Source organism: Ranitomeya imitator, chromosome 2 (assembly GCF_032444005.1).
Source record: "Ranitomeya imitator isolate aRanImi1 chromosome 2, aRanImi1.pri, whole genome shotgun sequence".
NCBI classification, from domain to species: domain Eukaryota; kingdom Metazoa; phylum Chordata; class Amphibia; order Anura; family Dendrobatidae; genus Ranitomeya; species Ranitomeya imitator.
The window spans coordinates 93953702-93974025 of record NC_091283.1 but is presented as its reverse complement, the minus strand read 5'-3'; the positions used below and the strand labels follow the sequence as shown (position 1 = coordinate 93974025).

The window sequence follows — 20324 nt, the reverse complement described above, 5'->3', positions numbered from 1 at the left end:
CTTATCTACAGCATTCTGTAATGCTGTAGATAAACCCCCGATGTAACCTGAAAGAGGAGAAAAAGAGGTTAGATTATACTAACCCAGGGGTGGTCCCGTTGCGGTCCGGTCAAATGGGTGTCTCAGGTCCGCTCCGGCACCTCCTATCTTCATTCCAAGATGTCCTCTTCTGGTCTTCACGCCGCGGCTCAGGTGCAGGTGTACTTTGTCTGTCCTGTTGAGGGCAGAGGTAAGCACTGCAGTGCGCAGGTGCCCGGCCTCTGACCTTTCCGGCGCCTGCGCACTGCAGTACTTTCCTCTGCCCTCAACAGGGCAGACAAAGTACGCCTGCGCCGGAGCCGCAGCGTGAAGACCAGAAGAGGACGTCATCGTAAGAAGATGGGAGGCGCTGTTCCGGACCTGAGACACCCATCGGAGCAGGACCGCCCCTGGGTGAGTATAATCTAACCTCTTTTTCTCCTCTCGGCGACTTATCTACAGCATTACAGAATGCTGTAGATAAGCCCCTGATGACGGTGAGCTTACCTCACCATCGATTTTGGGGGTGACAGGTTCCCTTTAAAGGGCTACACAATCATATGAATAGTTTGGAAGGGAGGTAAAAGCCAAGTAGTGCGGCCTTCGGAGAAATGTTTAAAAGCATGGCTTTTAGGGTCCGTTCCCAAGTTCAGATTTCACACCCAAGATCTACAAAATAATAAGTCCATAAGTGTGCTCTTACAAGCCGATGCAAATGTATGGAGGATGACCGACAGGCAATATGGTCGTTAGGGCCCCGTACAGTTTGCGTATCGCTGGCAGATCACACCTGGTTTACGATAGGAGGCATGCTGTCGACATTGATCAGCCCATAAATGAGCATGGGCAATGATTGAGGACATGTTACTGGCGCATATAAAATGGCCTTCAGGAATGTAAAGAGCATCATAACTCGAGAAAAAAAAAAGAAACAATAAAATGAAAGCTGGAAGCATACCTCTACAGCCTCCACCTTCCCTTAGATCAACTCCCAGAGTCATATCCCATCTATGGGCAATTTCATAAGCGTTCTAAAAACTAATGATATTATAAAATATAGCAGTTACAGTAAAAGGGTTTTCGGTCCTCAGATGCAGTTTACTGTAAAAAAACAAAACAAAACAAACAATCTTTACTCACCCTCCCCGGGTCCAAAGATGAGTCCGCACTGCTGCTCCCGGTGTGCGTTGTGGCATAAAGTACCGACGTGTGTAGATGTCTTGCTGGTTGGATGCAGAGCTGTGGACGTAACATCAGAGCTGCAGACAAGAACAGGCTCTGGGAGCAGGGGTGGAGGCTCACTGATGGACCCGGGGAGGGTGATTAAAGGATAGTTTGTAATTATACAACAAGCTGTGCCTAGGAAAAACTCTCCAAAGCATTAACTAAAGAACAAGAAAAGTTACATCACACTAATTTTTTGGGGTAAATGAATATATAGCTTTGGTAGGCCGCAGAGGCCTAGGCATATGTAAATGAACCAAACTACAACTGGTAGACCGGGATCACACATACGCGAGATACGGCCGAGTCTCGCAGGTGAAATCCCTCCTCTGGCGCCGGCACTCTGGAGCGGGGCGTGCAACCGCACAGCAACACATGGAGCTGCACGCTCCGCTCCCAAGTGCCGGAGGAGGGATTTCACCTGCGAGACTCGGCCGTATCTCACGTATGTGTGATCCCGACCGTAGGGGGATGCTCATGAGGTTATCAGACTATTCAGAAAAGATCACCCTTGTGCACTCAAAGTACTAGGTAGAAAGTAGAAGCTGACTCAGAAAACAATGTTCATAACAACGGAAGAGTCACTTTATACTTTACAGAAATGACAAAGAAAAATAATGTCGCCTTTCATTGGCATTATTTAGTCCACAGGAAGCTTGATGTCAGGAATCCATAATCTGTAAGTGGTCTGATGGCCGGGTACTTTACCCTGTCACTAATGCGTCATTTAGGAATTATTTGGAAACGTGGGAAAGAGACAAGTGTGATTATAAAAGGATTCTCCCTGAAAGAGGCGGTCATTACAGGATAACCCTTTTGTGAATGGACCCAATGAGCTAAAAATAAAAACAAAAACACAACATTCTTCCCTCCCGAACAGGTGCTGCTCCTCCGCTGCTGATGGGCTGCAGTGTTCACATGACATAATGTCACGAGATCTCTGAGGGACACAGTGCTCAGAGCAGCGCCAGTGCGGGACGTGCAGAACAACCCATCAATGGACCTAGAGCGCTGGAAAAAAAAAATATATATATATACATGCATACACATACTTATCTCTTGAACCGGAGCCACCGCTCTGCCGGTCTTCACCTGTAAATAATGTCATGTGGCTGCTGATCAGCTGCATCGTCCTCGTTTTTGTTCTTCCACTTGGACAAAACTGAGAATGCTGCAGCCCATCAGTGGCCCCTAGTTATCACACGACCCGTGGGGGGACGGGGGACATTGGGCTGAGAGTAGAATATAATATGTCGGTGTGCTGCCCATGTAAAAAAAACAGAGGGCACCCATGCAACTAACGCTCAGCTCCCTCTGGAGATCCCATCTTATGAGCAGAAAATCGGAATTCATTTTGATAAAGAATCTGTTGGAAACCAGATGCAAAGCAGAAGGTGAAGCAGGTGGGCCGCTTTGACTACACTGGGGTCTGTTTGATTTTCCCGCAACTTTGCAGGCACACAAAAGAAGGGCAATTTAAAGGGTTGTTCTATGTCCTCAGTCAGGAGCGCACCGCCACCCTGCGGTCAGCACTCCAGCCTGACAGGGACGCTGCAGTCCTGCTTGATGAACAGTTGTCATCACTGTGCCGCTGGCCGGAACGCTGCGTTCTCCGATGATCCTGGACAAGCCAGCTTAGCCTCCGCAGCGTCAGAAAGCAGTGACACTGAAGCTTGCCGCACGCAGCAATCCAGCCGTCTTCAGGGCAGTGCTTACAAGCTGTAGGACCGAGCTTGGAAGCACTGCTCTCCTTGTGAAGGAGATCGGCCACTGCTGGTTACCCGGGCAACGAGCAGTCATCTATAACATTAAATATCCCTCTGTTCTAGATAATGGAGAGGATTTTTAACAACAAGCACTTTGCAATTTTACCTTTTGATGATGAGGAAACAACCTCTTTAATATAGGGTTGTCCAAAAGTGAACAACCCCTTTAAAGGGACAAAACTTCACCAATGTCAAAGGGATATGTAACAAATGACAGGCAGCAGCAGCAGCTGATGTTTAACGAAGCGCTGCTCAAAGTCACCTGACCGCTGCAGCCAATCACATAAGCGCTCTGGCGAGATCACCGCTTTCTGACCCCGCACTGAGTCTAGGTGTGTCGGTAGGTGAGTAGCGCCGGATTTAGTGATTTGTTTTTTTACATATTCTGTGTCGAGAGCAGTTTTATTTTCTTTGTTATCTCCCCCCCCCCCAAAAAAAAAAAAAATGTAAACAAGAGGGCCGTTTAATGACTAGAAAATGTACTGACGGGACCCTGAGAAAGTAGGATGACAGCCGATACGTCCGGAGACCCTGGGAGTGCATTCACGGTCTGGACACCAGATCCTGGGAGTGGGAGCACAGCTGGGTGACTACCTAACCGGGGCGGCCATATTGGCTGTCATCCTACTTTCCCAGGGACAGATAGATAGAATGTGATGGATACAAATATGTCAGAAAATGCAGGAGGCAAAGTCAGATCCTCTGGTCACGAGTGGGTTAAGTCCAGAGGGTAAAGCCTTAAAGGCGTCATGCCCGGCCCAGTATAGAGATGACAGGATATATGTGGACAACCTAAAAGGGGAGGGTTACATGCTAGGTGCTAGCGGAGGCGGGAGGACCGGTGCCCGGAGGCGGGAGGACCGGTGCCCGCTGCACGCACGGAATATGAATGGAGGGAGGGGAAGTGTGCAAGTCATTCTGTGCAGCGGCAGGCCTGGAGCCAGCGCGGGCCCGCACGGAGCGCCATCCCTGCCCGTGGAGGACGCCCCGGCCGGGATGCACAGGCCTCACCTTGTAGAAGGCTCCATTGGAGCCCCGCACCTCCACCACCAGCTCCTCCATGTTGCTCGGCGCGATGCCCTGGTCACTGGCTGCGGATGAGGCGGTCCCTCCAGGCCTGTGTCTCCTCTCGTCAGTGGTTGGACCGCAGCATGAGCGCCGCTGGCCGGCCGTCCCCTCTCCTCCTCCTCCCGGGAAATGAAACCGAAACGGGCCCCCGTCTGGCGAAAGGATTCCCCCTACACCCGCCTCGAATGTAAACATTAAAACGAGATCACGTGACGGAGGCCGCGGCTGCGAGCACGCCCATTCAGAAACAGCGGGCGCAGCCTAACCTAGTGGCTCCGTGACGTCAGCGCCGATAGACAGCGGCGGGGACCAACAGCGAAGCGACGTTCGCTGGCCTCGTCCAATCAGATCGCACACCCCTGCTGGTTATTGATTTCTATAGTCTGAGTGTGTGGAGCGGGCGCGGATGACGTCAGGCATAGGGGCGGGACGTTCTGCCGGGGGTTGCCATGGAGGTGAGGGAGCAGACAGGGGTGTGGCTGAGGAGCGCGTCTGGCGGCGGGAGAGGAACGCGAGGGATGGGGGAGAGAGGACGCCGGGAATGGCCTGTGTGCCCCGGTACGCTCCGCTGCAGTGGGCAGTATGGGGAGACTGCTGAATGCTATAATCCCCCCCGTGTGCTGCCTCCGTGGTGACCTTCAGGGAGGGTAACCCGAGGGCAGGACCTGCACCACAGGCCCCAGTGAGGGCGTGATCCAGAGGGAACGTGGTATAAAAATAACAATAGAAAAATGTCAAACAGTAATGTTTCTTATAAGTTAGCACAGTATAAATTGTGAAAATAATTTTTAAAGACAGGAAAGATAAATAATTTTTAAAGGGAATCTGCCCACCCCCCCCCCAAGGACTTATGACCTATTACTATGGGCATACAGGTAATAGTAAATGTTATACTAGTGCTACCTGTATGCCCATAGTAATGGTCTGACTGAGAAATGTTATATTCTATCTTTATGCTAATGATTCCTTCCAGGCTTTGGGGCGTGTGATGCCTTAAAACACCCTGCCTCCTCTCATAGAACTACCCTCCCATGTATATCAGTTATGGCCGCGGAATCCTGCGCTCCCTCAAAAATCGTACCTCATCCTCCCTTCTATGGGCACTGCATTCAGGGATCTTCTACGCATTCGCCAGCGACTTATGCTCTCCCCACTTCCTCCCTGCATGGTCATTGCTATGTACACATGGTTCCTAGCGATGACTATGCATGGAGGAAGTGGGGAGAGCATCTTATGGGTGTACACCGGAGCTGAAGTCGCCTGCACAGAAGATTCATGAAAACAGTGCCCATGGAAGGCAGAGGTATGGATTTTTCAGGGTGCAGGATTCCGGGGCCTTAACTGACTTAGACTTCTTTCACACTAGCGTCGGAATCTCCCCGTCGCAATGCGTCGGGGAGAGATTCCGACGCTAGCGTTTAGCGCATTGCACAATGGAGGCAGCGGATGCATTTCTCTGGCGCATCCGCTGCCACATTGTAAGGTGGGGGCGGAGTTCCGGCCGCGCATGCGCGGTCGGAAAAAGCGGTCCGTCAGGAGCAAAAAACGTTACATGTAGCGTTTTTTGCTCCCGACGATCCGCAGAAGCACGACGCATTCGGTCGCTCGACGGATGCGACGTGTGGCAATCCGTCGCAAATGCGTCGTCAATACAAGTCTATGGGGAAAAAACGCATCCTGCAAGCACTTTTGCAGGATGCGTTTTTTCTGCAAAACGACGGATTGCAGAAAACGCTAGTGTGAAAGTAGCCTTACATGGGAGGGGGGTAGTATTGCAGTGAGGACAGGAGGCAAGGATTTCTTACAGCAACACACGCCCCGGAGCCTGAAAGAAATCATTAACATAAAGAATATAACATTTCTCAACAAGACCGTTAATATGGGCATACAGGTAGAAATGTTAAACTAGTCGTATTACCTGCCTGCCCATATTAAAGGGAATCTGTCATCCCAAAAATCGTATATGAGCTAAGCCCACCGGCATCAGGGGCTTATCTACAGCATTCTGTAACCTAAGAGGTAAGAAAAACAGGTTAGATTATACTCACCCAGGGGCGGTCCTGCTGCGGTCTGGGTCCGATGGGCGTCGCGGTCCGGGTCCGGCGCCTCCTAGCTTCATACGATCCCGTCCTCTTCTTTTTTTCCTGCTGCTGCTCCAGCGCAGGCGTACTTTGTCTGCCCTGTTGCCTGCGCCGGAGCCGCAGCGTGAAGACAAGAAGAGGACATCATCGTAAGAAGATGGGAGGCCTCGGACCGGATCACGACGCCCATCGGACCCGAACCAGGACCGCCCCTGGGTGAGTACAATCTAACTCGTTTTTCTCATCTTTCAGGTTACGTCGGGGGCTTATCTACAGCATTACAGAATGCTGTAGATAAGCCCCTGATGCTGGTGGCGGCAGCTCATACTCGAATTTTGGGGTGACAGGTTCCCTTTAAAGTTTGCGGGTTTCCACTTTTAAGCACTAGGAGGAGCAGCTGCTGACATGTGGTATAAGCCCCCACTCTGACTGACTGCAGGATCAGCCTTCGCTGCCAGGGAGGATCATAAGCTTTTAACCTGCAGTTTAACCCATAGCTGTAGGTTGATAGTGTTTTATTCACATGACTGATTCCCCTGAAGTGTGACTTCTGAGTCCAAAAGTAGAAAGGGATGATAGGTCCTAGCTGGTTTCAGGGTGGAGTAGCAGTACAAATCGAGTTAGGGATCCAGCAACTCCCAAATAAATAAATAAAAAATTAAAAAGTCATATTTATTTCCAAATCTTTAAAAAATAAAATGATGAAACAATAGAAAAGTAGCCAATGGCTGATTAAGAATCACGACTATTTAAAACTCGTCATTCATGTGATTTTTTTTTTTTTCACTTTTCCCTTCTATTTTTCTCACCATTTTTTTTTTTAAAGATTTGCAAATAAAACTTGACTTAAAGGGGTATTCCCATCTCCAAAATCCTATCCCAATATCTAGTAGGTATAATAATAATTATTCCAAATACCTCCATTTATAAATGTATAGTTTTTCTGATTCGCTATGTCTCTCTCATGTGCAGGCATGGCAGGACAGTTAGCTAGTTGCTAGTGGTCGTAACCATGGATACCTAAGGTCCTGCAATGCCTGCACATGAAGAAACATCGCAAATCAGAAGAACTGATTCTTATTGAAGGCATTTTCTAATATTATTACACCTATTACATGGTGGGATAGGATCTTGGAGATGGAAATACGCCTCTACGTTTTTTTTTCTTTTGGGTTTCTGGATTGATTTTCAGTGTGTGTGACGCCACTTCTCCCCTCCACTTCTGGGCATTTGCAAAAGGATAAGAAAGGATGAAGTGTAGGATCTCAGTGCGGAGACAATTTGTCGATGACTGCAAAGTGATACTGACATGTGAATCACCCTGAGGATGGCCGGCAACACGAATTCTGGCTTTCCGGCTAATTGAGGTTGCTTTAACCCCTTAATCCCATATGACGTACTATCCTGTCAAGGTGACCTGGGACTTAATTCCCAGGGACGGGATAGTAATAATAATAATAATCTTTATTTTTATATAGCGCTAACATATTCCGCAGCGCTTTACAGTTTTGCCCACATTATCATAGTACGTCATATGCGATCGGCCGCGCTCACGGGGGGAGCGCGGCCGGGTGTCAGCTGACCATCGCAGCTGACATCCGGCACTATGTTCCAGGAGCAGTCACGGACCGCTCCCGGCACATTAACCCCCGACACACTGCAATCAAACATGATCGCAGTGTTTCGGGGGCATAGGGAAGCATCGCGCAGGGAGGGGGCTCCCTGCGGGCTTCCCTGAGACGATCGGTACAAGGCGATGTGCTCACCTTGTACCGAGCGTCTCCTCCCTGCAGGCCCCGAATCCAAAATGGCCGCGGGGCTACATCCGGATCCTGCAGGGAGGTGGCTTACCAAGCGCCTGCTTAGAGCCGGCGCTGGTAAGCCAGGAGCAGGGCACGTCAGATCGCTGAACTGACTCAGTGCTCTGCAAAGTGTCAGATCAGCGATCTGTCACTATACAGTGATGTCCCCCCTGGACAAAGTAAAAAAGTGAAAAAAAAATGTTCCCATAAATACATTTCTTTATCTAAATAATAACAAAAATAATAAAAGTACACATATTTAGTATCGCCGCGTCCGTAACGACCCAACCTATAAAACTGTCCCACTAGTTCACCCCTTCAGTGAACACCGTAAAAAGAAAAAAAGAGGCAAAAAACAACGCTTTATTATCATACCTCCGAACAAAAAGTGGAATAACACGCAATCAAAAAGGCAGATATAAATATCCATGCTACCGCTGAAAACATCATCTTGTCTCGCAAAAAACGAGCCGCGATACAGCATCATCAGCGAAAAAATAAAAAAGCTAAACACAACGTATAAACGCCCCCCAAAAGAAATTCATGAATAGCTGGTTTTTGGTCATTCTGCCTCACAAAAATAAAAGCGATCAAAAAATGTCACGTGCCCGAAAATGTTACCAATAAAAACGTCAACTCGTCCCGCAAAATACAAGACCTCACATGACTCTGTAGACCAAAATATGGAAAAATGATAGCTCTCAAAATGTGGTAACGCAAAAAATATTTTTTTGTAATAAAAAGTCTTTTAGTGTGTGACAGCTGCCAATCATAAAAATCTGCTAAAAAACCCACTATACAAGTCAATCAAACCCCCCTTCATCACCCCCTTAGTTAGGTAAACAAAAAAAAATATTTATTTCCATTTTACTATTAGGGTTGGGGCTAAAGTTAGGGTTTGGATTACATTTACGGTTGGGATTAGGGTTAGGGGTGTGTCAGGGTTAGGGGTGTGGTTAGGGTTATGGTTGGGGTTAGGGGTGTGTTTGGGATAGGGTTTCAGTTCTAATTGGGGGTTTCCACTGTTTAGACACATCAGGGCTCTCCAAACGCGACATGGCGTCCGATCTCAATTCCAGCCAATTCTGCGTTGAAAAAGTGAAACAGTGCTCCTTCCCTTCCCGAGCTCTCCAGTGCGCCCAAACAGGGGTTTACCCCAACATATGGGGTATCAGCATACTCAGGAAAATTTGGACAACAAGTATTGGGGTCCAATTTCTCTTGTTACCCTTGGGAAAATAAAAATTGGGGGGGCTAAAAAAACATTTTTGTGGGAAAATTTTATTTTCACGACTGCGTTATAAAGTGTTGTGAAACACTTGGGGGTTCAAAGCTGTCAAAACAAATCTAGATAAGTTCATTGGACAACAACTTTTGGTGTCCAATTTCTCCTGTTACCCTTGGAAAAATACAAAACTGGGGGCTAAAAAATAATTTTTGTGGAAAAAAAATGATTTTTTATTTTCATGGCTCTGCGTTATAAACTGTAGTGAAACACTTGGGGGTTTAAAGTTCTCACAACACATCTAGATAAGTTCCTTGGGGGGTCTACTTTCCAAAAGGGTGTCACTGCTGGGGTGTTTCTACTATTTAGGTGCATCAGGGGCTCTGCAAATGCAACGTGACGCCTGCAGACCAATCCATCTAAGTGTGCATTCCAAACAGCCCTCCTTCCCTTCCGAGCTCTGCCGTGCGCCCAAACGGTGGTTCCCCCCACACATGGCGTACTCAGGACAAATTGGATAACAACTTTTGGGGTCGAATTTCTCCTGTTACCCTTGGAAAAATACAAAACTGGGGGCTAAAAAATAATTTTTGTGGGGAAAAAAAAAATAATTTTTATTTTCACAGCTCTGCGTTATAAACTGTAGTGAAACACTTGGGGGTTCAAAGCTGTCAAAACACATCTAGATAAGTTCCTTAGGGGGTCTACTTTCCAAAATGGTGTCACTTGTGGGGGGTTTCAATGTTTAGGCACATCAGGGGCTCTCCAAACGGAACATGTCGTCCCATCTCAATTCCAGTCAATTTTGCATTGAAAAGTGAAACGGCGCTCCTTCCCTTCCGAGCTCTGCCATGCGCCCAAACAGTGGTTTACCCCCACATGTGGGGTATCGGCGTACTCAGAACAAATGGCACAACAACTTTTGGGGTCCAATTTCTTCTCTTACCCTTGGGAAAATAAAAAATTAGGGGCAAAAGATCATATTTGTGAAGAAATATGATTTTTTATTTTTACGGCTCTGCATTATAAACTTCTGTGAAGCACTGGGTGGGTTAAAGTGCTCACCACACATCTAGATAAGTTCTTTAGGGGGTCTACTTTCCAAAATGGTGTCACTTGTGGGGGGTTTCACTGTTTAGGCACATCAGGGGCTCTACAAACGCAACATGGCATCCCATCTCAATTCCAGTCAATTTTGCATTGAAAAGTCAAACGGCGCTCCTTCCCTTCCGAGCTCTGCCATGCGCCCAAACAGTGGTTTACCCCCACATATTGGGTATCAGCGTACTCAGAACAAATTGTACAACAGCTTTTGGGGTCCATTTTCTCCTGTTACCCTTGGTAAAATCAAACAAATTGGAGCTGAAGTAAATTTTTTGTGAAAAAAAGTTAAATGTTAATTTTTTTTTTTAAACATTCCAAAACTTCTTGAATGTGGTTTTGAGCACCTTGAGGGGCGCAGTTTTTAGAATGGTGTCACACTTCATTATTTTCTATCATATAGACCCCTCAAAATGACTTCAAATGTGATGTGGTCCCTAAAAAAAAATGGTGTTGTAAAAATGAGAAATTGCTGGTCAACTTTTAACCCTTATAACTCCCTAACAAAAAAACTTTTGGTTCCAAAATTGTTCTGATGTAAAGTAGACATGTTTGAAATGTTACTTATTCATTATTTTGTGTGACATATCTCTGTGATTTAAGGGCATAAAAATTCAAAGTTGAAAAATTGCTAAATTTTCAAAATTTTCACCAAATTTCTATTTTTTTCACAAATAAACGCAAGTTATATTGAATAAATTTTACCACTGTCATGAAGTACAATATGTCACGAGAAAACAGTGTCAGAATCACCAAGATCCGTTCCAGAGTTATAACCTCCTAAAGGGACAGTGGTCAGAATTGTAAAAATTGGCCCGGTCATTAACGTGCAAACCACCCTTGGGGCTTAAGGGGTTAATGGACACCCCTCATGCAGTGCAGCATAAGCAAGCAGTGAATAAACGCAATTCCTCCATTGTGGGGTTCATTGTATGAAGAATATGACCTGATAATGTGATTCTCCAGGTCGGTATGATTCCTAAGATTGTTTAAAAAAAAAAAAAATCCCAAAGATTTCTTTTTTTCCAGTATTTTCCTGTGGGAGGGCTGCTGTTGTGTAGAGCGCTGACATGTTTATTTGGGGTACGTATGATGATTTGATTATTTGTTGCATTTTTTTTTAGCCAGGCAAGTTGACAACAAAAACAGTTCTGGCATTTTTCTGTTTATTACCTTTCCCTTAACCCCTTAGTGACAGAGCCAATTTGGTACTTAATGACCAGGCCAATTTTTGCAATTCTGACCACTGTCACTTTATGAGGTTATAACTCTGGAACGCTTCAACGGATCCCGCTGATTCTGAGATTGTTTTTTCGTGACATATTGTACTTCATGTTAGTGGTAACATTTCTTCGATATTACTTGCGATTATTTATGAAAAAAACGGAAATATGGCGAAAATTTTTAAAATTTTGCAGTTTTCAAACTTTGTATTTTTATGCCCTTAAATCAGAGAGATATGTCATAAAAAATAGTTAATAAATAACATTTCCCACATGTCTACTTTACATCAGCACAATTTTGGAAACAAAATTTTTTTTTGTTAGGGAGTTATAAGGGTTAAAAGTTGACCAGCAATTTCTCATTTTTACAACACCATTTTTTTTTAGGGACCACATCACATTTGAAGTCATTTTGAGGGGTCTATATGATAGAAAATAATGAAGTGTGACACCATTCTAAAAACTACACCCATCAAGGTTCTCAAAACCACATTCAAGAAGTTTATTAACCCTTTACGTGCTTCACAGGAACTGAAACAATGTGGAAGGAAAAAATGAACATTTAACTTTTTTTTGCAAACATCTTAATTCAGAACCATTTTTTTTATTTTCACAAGTGTAAAAACAGAAATGGAACCATAAATTTTGTTATGCAATTTCTCCTGAATACGCCAATACCCCATATGTGGGGGTAAACCACTGTTAGGGCGCACCGCAGAACTTAGAAGTGAAGGAGCGCCGTTTGACTTTTTCAATGCAGAATTGGCTGGAATTGAGATCGGACGCCATGTCACGTTTAGAGAGCCCCTGATGTGCCTAAACAGTGGAAACTCCCCACAAGTGACACCATTTTGGAAACTAGACCCCTTAAGGAACTTATCTAGATGTGTGGTGAGCACTTTGAACCCCCAAGTGCTTCACAGAAGTTTATAACGTAGAGCCGTGAAAATAAAAAATCGCTTTTGTTTACACAAAAATGATCTTTTTGCCCACAAATTCTTATTTTCACAAGGGTAACAGGAGAAATTAGACCACAAAAGTTGTTGTGCAATTTCTCCTGAGTACGCTGATACCCAATATGTGGGGGTAAACAACTGTTAGGGCGCACCGCAGAGCTTGGAAGAGAAGGAGTGCCGTTTTACTTTTTCAATGTAGAATTGGCTGGAATTGAGATTGGACGCCATGTCGCGTTTGGAGAGCCCCTGATGTGCCTAAACAGTGGAAACCCCCCACAAGTGACACCATTTTGGAAACTAGACCCCTTAAGGAACTTATCTAGATGTGTGGCGAGCACTTTGAACCCCCATGTGCTTCACAGAAGTTTATAACGTAGAGCCGTGAAAAAAAAAAATTGCATTTTTTCTACAAAAATGATCTTTTTGCCCACAAATTTTTATTTTCACAAGGGTAACAGGAGAAATTAGACCACAAAAGTTGTTGTGCAATTTCTCCTGAGTACGTCGATACCCAATATGTGGGGGTAAACCACTGTTTGGGCGCACCGCAGAGCTTGGAAGAGAAAGAGTGCCGTTTTACTTTTTCAATGTAGAATTGGCTGGAATTGAGATCGGACGCCATGTCGCGTTTGGAGAGCCCCTGATGTGCCTAAACAGTAGAAATCCCCCACAAGTGACCCCATTTTGGAAACTAGACCCCCCATGGAACTTATCTAGATGTGTGGTGAGAACCTTGAATGCCCAAGTGCTTCACAGAAGTTTAGAATGCAGAGTCGTGAAAATAAAAAATATTTTTTTTTCACAAAAAAGATTTTGTAGCCCCCAAGTTTTTATTTTCACAAGGGTAACAAGAGAAATTGGACCCCAGAAGTTGTTGTCCAATTTATCCCGAGTACGCTGATGCCCCATATGTGGGGGTAACCCACTGTTTGGGCGCACGGCAGAGCTCAGAAGGGAGGGAGCACCATTTGACTTTTTGAGCGCAAAATTGGCTGTCGTGTTTGGAGACCCCCTGATGTACCTAAACAGTGGAAACCCCCCAATTCTCGCTCCAACCCTAACCCCAACACACCCCTAACCCTAATCCCAACCTCATCCATAATCCTAATCACTAACCCTAACCATAATCACAACCCTTACCCCAAGTCAACCCTAACCATAACCCTAATCAAAACCCTAAATCCAACACACCCCTAATCCTAATCTCAACCCTAACCTCAAACCTAACCCTAATCCCAATACACCCCTAATCACAACCCTAACCTTAACCCTAATCCCAAACCTAACCCTAATCCCAAGCGTAACCCTAATGCCAACCCTAACCCTAATACGAACCCTAATCCAAACCCTAACCCTAATCCCAGCTCTAACCCTAACTTTAGCCCCAACCCTAGCCCTAACTTTAGCCCCAACCCTAATCCTAGCCCTAGGGCTACTTTCACACTTGCGTCGTTTGGCATTCCGTCGCAATCCGTCGTTTTGGACAAGAAACGGATCGTGCAAATGTGCCCGCAGGATGCGTTTTTTGCCCATAGACTTGTATTGCCGACGGATCGTGACGGATGGCCACACGTCGCGTCCGTCGTGCACTGGATCAGTTGTGTTTTGGCGGAGCGTCGGCACAAAAAACGTTCAATGAAACGTTTTTTTGTACGTCGCATCCGCCATTTCTGACCGCGCATGCGTGGCCGTAACTCCGCCCCCTCCTCCCCAGGACATAGATTGGGCAGCGGATGTGTTGAAAAACTACAGCTGCTGCCCACGTTGTGCACAATTTTCACAACGTGCGTCGGTATGTCGGGCCGACGCATTGCGACGGCCCCGTACCGACGTAAGTGTGAAAGAAGCCTAACCCTAAGTTTAGCCCCAACCCTAACCCTAAATTTAGCCCCAACCCTAACCCTAAATTTAGCCCCAACCCTAGCCCTACCCCTAACCTAACCCTACCCCTAACCTAACCCTACCCCTAACCTAACCCTACCCCTAACCCTACCCCTAACCTAACCCTACCCCTAACCCTACCCCTAACCTAACCCTACCCCTAACCCTAACCCTACCCCTACCCCTAACCCTACCCCTAACCCTAACCTAACCCTACCCCTAACCCTAACCTAACCCTACCCCTAATTTTAGCCCCAACTGCTGTTCTCCTGCCGGCCGGCAGATGGAGACAGATGGCGGGCGCACTGGGCATGCGTCCGCCATGTTCTGCTGCCGGCGGCCAGGAGGAGCAGCAAGAGGATCCAGGGACCTAGGTGAGTATGCTAGGGTCCCCGAATCCCCCTATTTCTCTGTCCTCTGATGTGCGATCACATCAGAGGACAGAGAATTACACTTTACTTTTTTTTTTTTTTTTTTGCGGTCGCCGGTAAACAGTTAATTACCGGCGATCGCAAAACAGGGGTCGGTAATACCGACCCCGATCGTGCTCTTTGGGGTCTCGGCTACCCCCGGCAGCCGAGACCCCAAAGATTCTCCCGGTGCCGGCCGGCGGGCGCACTGCGCATGCGCCCGCCATTTTGAAGATGGCGGCGCCCACCGGGAGACACGAGGAGCATCGGGGGAGCTAGGTGAGTATTGGGGGGCCACCTGGGACCCCTTTTCTCTGTCCTCCGATGTGCGATCACATCGGAGGACAGAGAAATTAAAAAGAGATCGCTTTTTTTTTTTTTTTTTTGCGATCGCCGGTAAACGGTTAATTACCGGCGATCGCAAATGCGGGGTGGGTTAAAAACCCCCCGAATCATGTTCTCTGGGGTCTCGGCTACCCTCGGCAGCCGAGACCCCGGAGAAAATCGGCCTCTGGGGGGCGCTATGGACTTTTTCCACAGCGCCGTTAATTAACGGCGCTGTGGTTTAAGTACCCTTAGCGGCCGCCGTTAAAAGGCGTATCGGCGGTCGCTAAGGGGTTAAGGGACAGTTTTATATTTCAATAACCTGGACTTTTTATGTGTTCTGCGATGCCTCGTGTGTGTTTTATAGATTTATTTGTTGTATCTCAGCCATCTGTATCGCACAATAGGATTAGATACACAACTCCGGACTGTCGCGCTCAGAGCACAGTAGTTAGCAGTGAGGTCTCGGCAGGGCACCCGCGTGCAGCCAAGGTTTTATCCTATGATGTGTGCCACTGGATGAAGTCACCTCCTCAGCCCAAGTGCTCAGTGCCGGGCTCCACCTACAGCTGTAAACAACGGGCGAGGGCATGCCCAGTCACAGCCAATGAAACCACGCATATGAAATGGGGTCAGACCCAGACCACAATTCTCTATGCCCTGTCGCTGCCATATTTAATGTGTGGAAGTGTTAAGCCGGGGTCACACATGCGAGTGCAATGCGAGAAACTCTCATCAATACCCGTCACTGCCGGCGGCCCTCGGGACCAAAGCGTTCAGCTGCACAGAAATACATACAGCCGCGCACTCCGGTCCCGACCGCTGGTATTGATGTGAGAGACTCGCGCTGGACACACAAGGGTGACCCCGGCCTTATACTCTGACGCTCACACAATAATAGCAAATGACAATGGCAGCCTCCAGTGGCGGAGTTGAAATGTTTTAACCCCTTAGTGACCGGGCCACATTTTTAAAATCTGACCAGTGTCCCTTTATCAAATCAACATATGTCCAATTGTACTACGGGCACTTCATCACAATGAAACAACCAATCCCATATGAAATAATATGTAGGACAAAGCGATCACAATCCTTATATAAAAAAATAAATTTTATGAATTACACCATAAAAGCAATATAATTAAAAAAAAACATACGTCCCCGGAAGAAGCTGGCGGCGAAACGCACGTCGGGGTAAAAACACCACGAGCACCATCACAATCTACTGGGTAATTATCTCATCACTATTATCATTTGGTACATCCAAATGGTTTGTGTGGCAGAGATTGTTATGGAGACAGTGTAATTGATTGTTATAACATATCTCCTGTGTACCTTGGTGTTACCATACACAAGGTTCCCTCTTTGTTTACCATTTTTTTGCCACATCCAAGGAGTGTATGGATTGTGTGATATACAGTTAGGTTCATATATATTTGGACAGAGACAACATTTTTCTAATTTTGGTTATAGACATCACCACAATGAATTTTAAACAAAACAATTCAGATGCAGTTGAAGTTCAGACTTTCAGCTTTCATTTGAGGGTATCCACATTAAAATTGAATGAAGGGTTTAGGAGTTTCAGCTCCTTAACATGTGCCACCCTGTTTTTAAAGGGACCAAAAGTAATTGGACAGATTCAATAATTTTAAATAAAATGTTCATTTCTAGTACTTGGTTGAAAACCCTTTGTTGGCAATGAGTGCCTGAAATCTTGAACACAAGGACATCACCAGACGCTGTGTTTCCTCATTTTTGACGCTCTGCCAGGCCTTCACTGCGGTGGTTTTCAGTTGCTGTTTGTTTGTGGGCCTTTCTGTCTGAAGTTTAGTCTTTAACAAGTGAAATGCATGCTCAATTGGGTGGAGATCAGGTGACTGACTTGGCCAATCAAGAATATTGCACTTCTTTGCTTTAATAAACTCCTGGGTTGCTTTGGCTTTATGTTTTGGGTCATTGTCCATCTGTAGTATGAAACGACGACCAATCAGTTTGGCTGGATCTGAGCACACAGTATGTCTCTGAATACCTCAGAATTCATTCGGCTGCTTCTGTCCTGTGTCACGCCATCAATAAACACTAGTGACCCAGTGCCACCGGCAGCCATGCATGCCCAAGCCATCACACTGCCTCCACCGTGTTTTACAGATGATGTGGTATGCTTTGGATCATGAGCTGTACCACGCCTTCATCATACTTTTCTCTTTCCATCATTCTGGTAGAGGTTGATCTTGGTTTCATCTGTCCAAAGAATGTTCTTCCAGAAATGTGCTGGCTTTTTTAGATGTTTTTTAGCAAAGTCCAGTCTAGCCTTTTTATTCTTGATGCTTATGAGTGGCTTGCACCGTTCAGTGAACCCTCTGCATTTACTTTCATGCAGTCTTCTCTTTATGGTAGATTTGGATATTGATACGCCTACCTCCTGGAGAGTGTTGTTCACTTGGTTGGCTGTTGTGAAGGGCTTTCTCTTCACCATGGAGATTATTCTGCGATCATCCACCACTGTTGTCTTCCGTGGGCGCCCAGGTCTTTTTGCATTGATGAGTTCCCCAGTGCTTTCTTTCTTTCTCAGTATGTATCAAACTGTAGATTTTGCCACTCCTAATATTGTAGCAAATTCTCGGATGGGTTTTTTCTGTTTTCGCAGCTTAAGGATGGCTTGTTTCACCTGCATGGAGAGCTCCTTTGACCTCATGTTTACTTCACAGCAAAACCTTCCAAATGCAAGCACCACACCTCAAATCAACTCCAAACCTTTTATCTGCTTAATTGAGAATGAAATAACGAAGGGATTGCCCACACGTGTCCATGAAATAACCTTGGAGTCAATTGTCCAATTACTTTTGGTCCCTTTAAAAACAGGATGGCACGTGTTAAGGAGCTGATACTCCTAAACCCTTCATCCAATTTTAATGTGGATACCCTCAAATGAAAGCTGAACGTCTGAACTTCAACTGCATCTGAATTGCTTTGTTTAAAATTCATTGTGGTAATGTCTATAACCAAAATTAGAAAAATGTTGTCTCTGTCCAAATATATATGGACCTAACTGTATTCTTATGGAGTATTGTCTCCTAAAGGAGCTTCTATTTTGAAATTGTGGACATTACGTGGTCTAGTACGTATTGACATTAAGACTGCACATAACATGCGCATTCTACGGCGCAATACTATTACTTTATATTATTTATACAGCAAAGGTTATATACAGTAACTATTTGTATTCACCTTGACCCACTTTTTTGGAGTTTGATATTTGAAGTATGATGTGCTCTAGCGTCCCCTAGATTACATTTTGCTTTTTATTATTGTTTTTTGTTATATTGCTTTTATGGTGTAATTAATACAATTGATTTTTTTATATAACGGTTGTGATCCCTTCTTTGTCCTACAGTGTCCCAAGGGTTGAGTGACTTTTACTTTTTTATGGTCGAGTCGGGTTTCACAAAACCCGACTATCTCAAAAGTCGAGTGAAATCGGCCGATTATGGCGAAAAGTCGGGGATCGACCGAAACACGAAACCCAATGCAAAGTCAATGGGAAATCTATCTTTTCTCTCTCTCTCTCTCTGTCTCTCTCTCTCTCTCACTGATTTTGAGATTGTTTTTTTTTCTTGACACATTGTATTTTATGATAATGGGAAATTTAGGTCGATATGTTTTGTGTTTATAAAAAATATCAGAAATTTGGTATCTGTGGGGGAAAAAAAGCAATTTTCAAACTTTGAATAATTCACTATGTAACAAATTTTCATTTTTTTTTGTTTGTTCTTGGGTTCCAATGGTGTTTTCCCAATCACTTATGTCTAAAGTGAAAAGAAAATGGCAAAAATGTCCAAGTAAGTTTGCTTTTGTGGTCAGGACATTGATGATTTGAAATCTATGTTTTTACCCTTCGCCACGACAGCACCCACTATGAGAGAGGGACCCGCCCATAGGAACAGGAAACCTACAGAGATAAAAAGGGCGGTCCCCCTCTCCTCCTCAGTTGGTTTCCTGTTCCTATCGGAAATCCTGGAACACCTACATGGAGGGAGGTGGTCGGAGCACCTCCATGTTACCTGACCCATGCACCCGCCTGTGTGGTATCCGTGGGAACAGCAGGAGCTGCGGTGTCAGAGGCAGCGTCCGGGGAGGCACTGCATGCATCCTCCCCCCTCGTCTGGGCACCATCCGGCAGGTTCCGGGCGACTGAAGTCCGGCCTATGGAGGAGGCAGGTGTGGAGGATCGTCCGCTCTCCAGCGGCGCTGCTGCGAGAATGTGCATAGGAGCGGCGGCGGCAGCATCGCGCGGGTAAGTCCGCGATGATTCACTGAACCGGAAGTGGATGGGTACACTTCCGGTTCGCGGCAGGCGGCGTTCTAATGGCCGCGCTTCTCAAATACAGGCCGGGGCACAGCGCTAACTGCTCACTATGCTGTCCCCGGCACATAACGAGCTTCCACCAGCGGTGGATGAGAGCATGAGCAGTGCTAAATCAGCAAAGAAGAGTGATCGCTCCATGGCAGGAGCTGATACTCACAGGAGCAAGACAAGAAGTAGAGAATCAGATCTACTTATTCCCCACACAAAATCTCCACCTCCAAGACCGGTATGGCGTTGGCTTCACTGGGTGAGTGTTTCATGATCCTCTACCTATAAGCTGATCCCTTCCTTAAGCTAAAAAGTCCAATAAAACTAAACACAAACAATGTGCTCTATGTTTGCAACCCCTGCCTGACACGTACCCCAAGAGGTTATGTCAGGACTGTATAAAGCAGACTTTGCAAGATGAGGAGGCTGTAACATCCACGAATATTAGAGCCATAATACGACAGGAGATCCAGTCTCTCGGGTCAAAATCCTTAGAGAAACGTGGAACTAAGGGTCTCTCCCCTGCCTCTAGTACAGAGTCCGAAGAGGGCCTCATCCGTTCTTCCAATACTTCAGGATCATCTTCCAGCTCGTCTGAAGATGAAGGCGGAGCATGTTTTCCTGTAGAAAGTATAGATAACCTCGTAAGATCCGTCAGGAACACTATGGGGTGTCCGGACACGAGAGCTGTAAAGTCTGCACAGGATATCATGTTTTCAGGTCTGGGTCATAAAAAAAGGCGAGTTTTTCCAGTGGTCTCTGCCGTCAAGGACCTTGTAAAAAAAGAGTGGGATAAACAAGGGAAAGGGTTTCTCCCATCCTCTTCTAAGAGACGTTACCCCTTCAGTGACGAGGAACTAACAGTATGGTCCAAGGTTCCTAAAGTAG

General features: G+C 46.0%; 1 protein-coding gene across 2 annotated transcripts in view; it reads right to left on the bottom strand.

The window, feature by feature from the left end:
* FMR1 (fragile X messenger ribonucleoprotein 1) overlaps positions 1-4350 on the bottom strand; it is a 90072-nt gene extending 85722 nt beyond the window's left edge. The window contains exon 1 of one of the 2 annotated variants that reach the window (XM_069747040.1): positions 4020-4350. In XM_069747040.1, coding sequence (XP_069603141.1) covers positions 4020-4271 — 252 coding nt within the window. In that variant the 5' untranslated portion in view covers positions 4272-4350. The remainder of the gene's footprint in view (positions 1-4019) is intronic. The other variant, XM_069747041.1, reaches the window with a different exon arrangement.
* Between the last annotated feature and the right edge of the window lie 15974 nt (positions 4351-20324).